The sequence below is a fragment of the Oncorhynchus mykiss genome, chromosome 1, assembly GCF_013265735.2.
Source record: "Oncorhynchus mykiss isolate Arlee chromosome 1, USDA_OmykA_1.1, whole genome shotgun sequence".
Lineage (NCBI taxonomy): Eukaryota > Metazoa > Chordata > Actinopteri > Salmoniformes > Salmonidae > Oncorhynchus > Oncorhynchus mykiss.
The window spans coordinates 89,654,778-89,663,383 of NC_048565.1; the positions used below are offsets into that span (position 1 = coordinate 89,654,778).

The window sequence follows — 8,606 nt, forward strand, 5'->3', positions numbered from 1 at the left end:
TAAATGACCACCCCACTTCTGTACCCTCTGGTCCCTCAACCACAAAGACCAGGGAGGTTTTTTTCTCCATTGGTTCGCAAAGAACGGCACCTATTGGTTGACAGTGAATATCCTTTTGAGCATGATACAGTTATTAAATACAGCAATACTAAACAACCAACTTGACAGAGCTTGAAGAATTCAACAAATAATAATAATGGGCAAATATTGTACAATCCAGGTGTGGAAAGCTCTTAGAAACTTATCCAGAAAGACTCTGAAATCACTGCCAAAGGTGATTCTAACACGAATTGACTCAGGTGTGTGAATACTTATGTAAATTAGTGGGGGGGGTATTTTATTTTATACAAATGTTAGAATCTTTCTTCTACTTTGACGTTACAGTATGTAGATAATTGACCAACAAAAAGAAGACAATTCAATCCATTTGAATGACTCTTTGTAACACAACAACATGTGGAGAAAGTCCAGGGGTGTGAATACCCTGTGAAGGCAGTGTAACTGCTACTGTGAAGTATGAATTAAACACAAAGAGATGTGCTCTTTGTCTGGTTAATACACATGGGGTTTTGACGTTGCGCAGTCACATGGTTAAAATATTGTATTTATGTTTGTTTGTGATATGTACATTGTAACTCTTTATACTGGTAATTACAGTGTTAATTATAGTGTAGTCACTGTAATTACATGAGTACTTCCACAGTGTAAAGTCACTGTGATTACATGAGTACTTCCACAGTGTAAAGTCATTGTAATTACATGAGTACTTCCACAGTGTAAAGTCACTGTGATTACATGAGTACTTCCACAGTGTAAAGTCACTGTGATTACATGAGTACTTCAACAGTGTAAAGTCACTCTGATTACATGAGTACTTCCACAGTTAAAGTCAATGTAATTACATGAGTACTTCCACAGTTTAAAGTGACTGTAATTACATGAGTACTTCCACAGTGTAAAGTCACTGTGATTACATGAGTACTTCCACAGTGTAAAGTCACTGTGATTACATGAGTACTTCAACAGTGTAAAGTCACTGTGATTACATGAGTACTTCAACAGTGTAAAGTCACTCTGATTACATGAGTACTTCCACAGTAAAAGTCAATGTAATTACATGAGTACTTCCACAGTTAGTCACTGTAATTACATGAGTACTTCCACAGTTTAAAGTGACTGTAATTACATGAGTACTTCCACAGTGTAAAGTCACTGTGATTACATGAGTACTTCCACAGTGTAAAGTCACTGTGATTACATGAGTACTTCAACAGTGTAAAGTCATGTTAATTACATGAGTACTTCCACAGTGTAAAGTCACTGTGATTACATGAGTACTTCCACAGTGTAAAGTCACGTTAATTACATGAGTACCTCCACAGTGTAAAGTCACTGTAATTACATGAGTACTTCCACAGTGTAAAGTCACATTAATTACATGAGTACCTCCACAGTGTAAAGTCACTGTAATTACATTAGTACTTCCACAGTGTAAAGTCACTGTAATTACATGAGTACTTCCACAGTGTAAAGTCACATTAATTACATGAGTACCTCCACAGTGTAAAGTCACTGTAATTACATTAGTACTTCCACAGTGTAGTCACTGTATTTACATGAGTACTTCCACAGTGTAAAGTCACTGTAATGTAACGTGCTCTCTATTATTTCCATGACAGTCAGTTCATCTGGTTGGAGATGGAGAACACAATGTGTTTTTTGTCACCACGTCTTATCAAATATATATTTTTATCACTCAGTCGTTCTCATCAGTCATGAGCCACCAGCAGTAACATGGTGCTTGGTGGCTCTCCTTTAAACCCTTCATTTATCTGACCCACAGACACTAAGATTTAGTGACAGGCTCCAAACACTGTTAAAATCTCAGCCTTTTATTGTCTCATAAAATAATAAAACGTGTTGGACCAACAGCATTGCTCACTGGCATGGTCTAAGTTACTTCCTGCCGGCACTGAACTTCTGTGGCACAAAACAGCTAGACCTGGGGGTTCAGATCTCTAGAAAAGGGTTGCCTTTCCTCGGAGGAAGTCTATAACAAGAGTTTATAATTCCACCAGAAAGGATGCTAGCAAATGTGTTAAAATCACAGTGTTTATTTAAAATACTTCAGAGTTGTATGATGTGGAATATAGACGAGGTACAGGACAGTAGATACTATGGTACAGGACAGTAGATACTATGGTACAGGACAGTAGATACTATGGTACAGGACAGTAGATACTATGGTACAGGACAGTAGATACTATGGTACAGAACAGTAGATACTATGGTACAGGACAGTAGATACTATGGTACAGGACAGTAGATACTATGGTACAGGACAGTAGATACTATGGTACAGAACAGTAGATACTATGGTACAGGACAGTAGATACTATGGTACAGGACAGTAGATACTATGGTACAGGACAGTAGATACTATGGTACAGGACAGTAGATACTATGACAGCAGGTGAGGTACAGGACAGTAGATACTATGACAGCAGGTGAGGTACAGGACAGTAGATACTATGACAGCAGGTGAGGTACAGGACAGTAGATACTATGACAGCAGGTGAGGTACAGGACAGTAGATACTATGACAGCAGGTGTTAAGAGGTACAGGACAGTAGATACTATGACAGCAGGTGAGGTACAGGACAGTAGATACTATGACAGCAGGTGAGGTACAGGACAGTAGATACTATGACAGCAGGTGAGGTACAGGACAGTAGATACTATGACAGCAGGTGAGGTACAGGACAGTAGATACTATGACAGCAGGTGAGGTACAGGACAGTAGATACTATGACAGCAGGTGAGGTACAGGACAGTAGATACTATGACAGCAGGTGAGGTACAGGACAGTAGATACTATGACAGCAGGTGAGGTACAGGACAGTAGATACTATGACAGCAGGTGTTAAGAGGTACAGGACAGTAGATACTATGACAGCAGGTGAGGTACAGGACAGTAGATACTATGACAGCAGGTGAGGTACAGGACAGTAGATACTATGACAGCAGGTGAGGTACAGGACAGTAGATACTATGACAGCAGGTGAGGTACAGGACAGTAGATACTATGACAGCAGGTGAGGTACAGGACAGTAGATACTATGACAGCAGGTGAGGTACAGGACAGTAGATACTATGACAGCAGGTGTTATGAGGTACAGGACAGTAGATACTATGACAGCAGGTGAGGTACAGGACAGTAGATACTATGACAGCAGGTGTTAAGAGGTACAGGACAATAGATACTATGACAGCAGGTGAGGTACAGGACAGTAGATACTATGGTACAGGACAGTAGATACTATGGTACAGGACAGTAGATACTATGACAGCAGGTGAGGTACAGGACAGTAGATACTATGACAGCAGGTGAGGTACAGGACAGTAGATACTATGACAGCAGGTGTTAAGAGGTACAGGACAGTAGATACTATGACAGCAGGTGAGGTACAGGACAGTAGATACTATGACAGCAGGTGTTAAGAAGTACAGGACAGTAGATACTATGACAGCAGGTGTTATGAGGTACAGGACAGTAGATACTATGACAGCAGGTGAGGTACAGGACAGTAGATACTATGACAGCAGGTGTTATGAGGTACAGGACAGTAGATACTATGACAGCAGGTGAGGTACGGGACAGTAGATACTATGGTACAGGACAGTAGATACTATGGTACAGGACAGTAGATACTATGGTACAGGACAGTAGATACTATGACAGCAGGTGAGGTACAGGACAGTAGATACTATGACAGCAGGTGTTAAGAGGTACAGGACAGTAGATACTATGACAGCAGGTGAGGTACAGGACAGTAGATACTATGACAGCAGGTGAGGTACAGGACAGTAGATACTATGACAGCAGGTGTTATGAGGTACAGGACAGTAGTTACTATGACAGCAGGTGTTATGAGGTACAGGACAGTAGATACTATGACAGCAGGTGTTAAGAGGTACAGGACAGTAGATACTATGACAGCAGGTGTTATGAGGTACAGGACAGTAGATACTATGACAGCAGGTGAGGTACAGGACAGTAGATACTATGACAGCAGGTGAGGTACAGGACAGTAGATACTATGACAGCAGGTGTTAAGAGTTACAGGACAGTAGATACTATGACAGCAGGTGTTAAGAGTTACAGGACAGTAGATACTATGACAGCAGGTGTTATGAGGTACAGGACAGTAGTTACTATGACAGCAGGTGTTATGAGGTACAGGACAGTAGATACTATGACAGCAGGTGTTAAGAGGTACAGGACAGTAGATACTATGACAGTGGGTGTTAAGAGTGACAGGACAGTAATACTATGACAGTGGGTGTGGAAGACCACAACTGTCAGATTTTGCATCATTAAAATGAAATGGAGAGAAATAATAAGAACTAAATAACTTGGTTGACTAGTCTCACATAAATGACTGTTAACTTTCGTTAATATATGTTATATATGACGGGAAATGGCTAGCAAGTGAAAGAGTTTCACCAGATAATGGAATGGGACTTTAGAAATGCTAATTGTTTTGTTTGTTTTACAGGGAGTGAGTTTACAGGAAACCCTTACAGTCATCCACAGTACACGACCTACAACGAGGCATGGCGGTTCAGCAACCCAGCATTACTAAGTGAGTATGACTGACTGGAGTCTTACATCATATCACAACCACTACAGTGTTATTATATATTTTTTTTTAACATATCCCTTAAATTATTTAAAAAAAAGTATAATTTTTTATTGTATTAGACTTGGCCGTTATAATGAATTTACAACAGCTGACGGATACAACCGTTAGAATAGGAGTTATTGAGAAGACAACAGGAGACATAATTACAGTGTTTTGTGGGTTATGGTGGATGTTGTTTCCAACGGTCCATTTCTTCTGTTAACCTTCCAGGTTCCCCTTATTATTATAGTGCCACATCCAGAGGTTCCGGACCACCTACTGCTGCCACGGCATATGACCGCCACTAGTTACCATGGAAACCAAATCAACCACCACCACCACTACCACCTACACCATGACTACAACCATGGCTTCGGCAGCGTCCATGTTGCCCCGGTGTGAACAGAGGGCACGAGGTGATACCGTTAAGACAGCTAACAGGCAGCTCCATTTCCTGTATATCACACTACTACACACAACAGAAGAAGAACGGTCCTCCTGGATACCACACTACTACACACAACAGAAGAAGAACGGTCCTCCTGTATATCACACTACTACACACAACAGAAGAAGAACGGTCCTCCTGGATACCACACTACTACACACAACAGAAGAAGAACGGTCCTCCTGGATACCACACCACTAGACACAACAGAAGAAGAACGGTCCTCCTGGATACCACACTACTACACACAACAGAAAAATCCCTGATCGTTCGGGATACCATGCAGACAACTTCCCATCAACCATGAATTTGGAGACCTTCAAAGTAGTGAAAAATGTAAAATTCTTCGTTCTGATCTGCGTGACTGTACATTACCACTAGAGACGTTGAAAGACTATATATACACGTGATACTACTGAGGTTACTGAGGTAAAACAAAAATAAATAAATAAACAAAAAAAACTACAAGTTTTGAAAATGAAAAGGAGGAATTTGTATCTTTTCCTTTTTTGTAATGGTCCTCCGTTTGTTTTTTCCTCCTTCGTGGATCAAAACATTACATTTACTTGACTGATCTGTCTGCTGACGGAGGAACCCGTCCTGAGCTGAGTGTCCAGTACAGTATAGTAGCAGGCTGTTGTTCCCCTTCCTTCTGCATCGGTCTGAACCTTCTACTCTACGGGCAGTGCAATGAGATCAAAAGCTAAAGACGTTGGCGTCGATGCGACTAAGGCTGCCGCAGCCTGGTTCCACCCCTCTATTACAAACAAACGTACAGTCATTTTTGTAACCAACCAAACGTTCAAGCATGATGAAATGAATCAGTTGCTTTTTTTTTTTGATGATGATAATGCCAGGAGCAGATTATAAGGCGGTGTTCTCTGTGATACACAATCAGACGGAGGGAAAATGAAAAGAAAACGAGAAAACGCTGAATTGATAAATGAGAAGGACATTGTGACATACCGTGGTCTTCTAATTTACAAGTTTTAAAAAAATAATAAAAAAAACCCTAGTAAATATATTCTTAAAGATTTTTTTATTTTGTTTTTATAATTGTTATTGACATCTTAATGAATTGCAAATAATATGCTTGACTTTTTGTTGTTGTCATTTTTATTTGTCAGGATACTAGAAATAATCAGGCAGAATCTATTTTGTATTTGTTTTTAATTTTGCACTATTTTTTGAGTTTTGACACACTGGGAGCGCTATTATGCAGGCGTTTGAACCTGGAGGTTTGACACACTGGGAGCGCTATTATGCAGGCGTTTGACCTGGAGGTTTGACACACTGGGAGCGCTATTATGCAGGCGTTTGACCTGGAGGCTTGACACACTGGGAGCGCTATTATGCAGGCGTTTGACCTGGAGGCTTGACACACTGGGAGCGCTATTATGCAGGCGTTTGACCTGGAGGCTTGACACACTGGGAGCGCTATTATGCAGGCGTTTGACCTGGAGGTTTGACACACTGGGAGCGCTATTATGCAGGCGTTTAAACCTGGAGGTTTGACACACTGGGAGCGCTATTATGCAGGCGTTTGAACCTGGAGGTTTGACACACTGGGAGCGCTATTATGCAGGCGTTTGACCTGGAGGTTTGACACACTGGGAGCGCTATTATGCAGGCGTTTGAACCTGGAGGTTTGACACACTGGGAGCGCTATTATGCAGGCGTTTGACCTGGAGGTTTGACACACTGGGAGCGCTATTATGCAGGCGTTTGAACCTGGAGGTTTGACACACTGGGAGCGCTATTATGCAGGCGTTTGAACCTGGAGGCTTGACACACTGGGAGCGCTATTATGCAGGCGTTTGAACCTGGAGGTTTGACACACTGGGAGCGCTATTATGCAGGCGTTTGAACCTGGAGGCTTGACACACTGGGAGCGCTATTATGCAGGCGTTTGACCTGGAGGTTTGACACACTGGGAGCGCTATTATGCAGGCGTTTGACCTGGATGCCTATTTGTCTTGTTTTACAATATATTATTATGTTGAAGAAAGGAAGAAGAAACGTAGAACCATGACATCATCGCGACATCATCACGACATCATCGCGACATCATCACGACTTCATCGTGACCTTTTTCGGTCCGGAGAGGCACTTCAGACGTCGCTGCTTTCTGTTGACCGTTTCCTTGACTTCCCGGTAGCATTATGTCCGGAGGTCGCTTTGGTAACACCACTGCAATTCCCCCAGTTTGTCTCTCTCTACCTTACGTAGTACGCTTACTATCCACACATACACGTTAGCTAGCTAACGTTTTAAGTTTGAACCTAAGTCTTTGGCATTAAGATATATATATAGATATAGCATAACATTTGCTCAATTAAACTATTTTTATTTGACTAACTAATTCAATCATTAATAGTCAAGTTTAATGGTTATTGCTTGCATCCTGCATGGCACCCGATTCCCTTGATAGTGCACTACTTTTCACCAGAAGTAGTGCACTACGTAGGGAATAGGGTTCCATTTGATACGCAGAAATAGTATCGTTAGTATAGTCATTTCATTCTGATGTGGCCTTCGTCACATAATGAAACATAAGTTTCAACTAAAAAGCAAAAGGCAAAGATTTCAGTTAAATGCCTTTAATCACATGCAGGTTGTTGTTGTTTTGTTTTTTTAGTCAAGGTTTCAACTTCCTATATTTATTTTTTTTCTTCTTCGTTTTGTCGTATAAGACGTCATGTGACTTATCCAGTTGGTTTGTCTTGAAAATCACACCGGTAACACCGACCTGGCTGGAAGAATGGGGGGAAAAAAAACGTGATTAAACATTACCTTACATCGTTTAACTTTCAAGTGAATGTATTTTTTTACCACATTTGCCAAAGACTTTAGTTCTTGTTCTTGTTTCGTCTATTTACAGCCTGCATACGTCTGCATTGTGAGAGCAGTATTATAGGGAGAAAACACACGCAAATTGTCCGTTACTGAAAGTACATGTATCAATTCTATGCAGAGCAGAGAACGGTCGTCATTATTATGCATATTTAGCTGTAAAAACCCATAGGAAGGTGATTGAATTTATTTAATGTTATGTTATTTACAAAACTGTTGATTTATTTGTAGAATAATTTGTGTATAATGTGAAAACACTTGACTTTCACTCTGTAAATACAGTCAAATAATATGTACATCTCTGATCATCCGTATTATGCCCTCTCGTCCACTGGAGTCTCACTGGTTCAATAATAAAGTGTCTAAACTCTTCTAAGTCATGGTAGAGCACGGTACTACTTTCCTGTCATGGTAGAGCACGGTACTACTTTCCTGTCATGGACACACACACACACACACACACACACACACACACACACACACACACACACACACACACACACACACACACACACCTTGCGGGATTGGAAAAATAACTACACACACTGAGAAAGTAGAAAGAGAGACACCGGCTTATGTCTTGTGTTAACTCTCAATGAGACCAACACAGTAGGACATAA

The 8,606-nt window shown here is 41.0% G+C and overlaps 1 protein-coding gene and 1 long non-coding RNA gene across 13 annotated transcripts in view; both read left to right on the forward strand.

Annotated features, from left to right (window-relative positions):
• The window catches only part of LOC110514249 (paired box protein Pax-2a-like), a 74,775-nt gene extending 66,413 nt beyond the window's left edge, over positions 1 to 8,362 (forward strand). For 4 of the 7 annotated variants that reach the window (XM_036988262.1, XM_036988279.1, XM_036988276.1 and 1 more), the window contains 2 exons: positions 4,560 to 4,646; positions 4,936 to 8,362. In XM_036988262.1, coding sequence (XP_036844157.1) covers positions 4,560 to 4,646; positions 4,936 to 5,087 — 239 coding nt within the window. In that variant the 3' untranslated portion in view covers positions 5,088 to 8,362. Of the gene's footprint in view, positions 1 to 4,559; positions 4,647 to 4,916 lie in introns of all 7 variants that reach the window. The other 3 variants (XM_036988284.1, XM_036988287.1, XR_005053281.1) reach the window with 2 other exon arrangements.
• Positions 2,600 to 4,540, forward strand: LOC118966071. Of its 6 annotated transcripts, none has more exons than XR_005053286.1 (4): positions 2,600 to 2,619; positions 3,208 to 3,246; positions 3,578 to 3,650; positions 3,790 to 4,539. It is a non-coding gene; the product is annotated as an uncharacterized LOC118966071 (long non-coding RNA). The 6 variants fall into 6 exon arrangements; XR_005053287.1 differs by lacking the exon at positions 2,600 to 2,619 and adding an exon at positions 2,918 to 2,930; XR_005053285.1 differs by lacking the exon at positions 2,600 to 2,619 and adding an exon at positions 3,149 to 3,173.
• Positions 8,363 to 8,606: the final 244 nt, after the last annotated feature.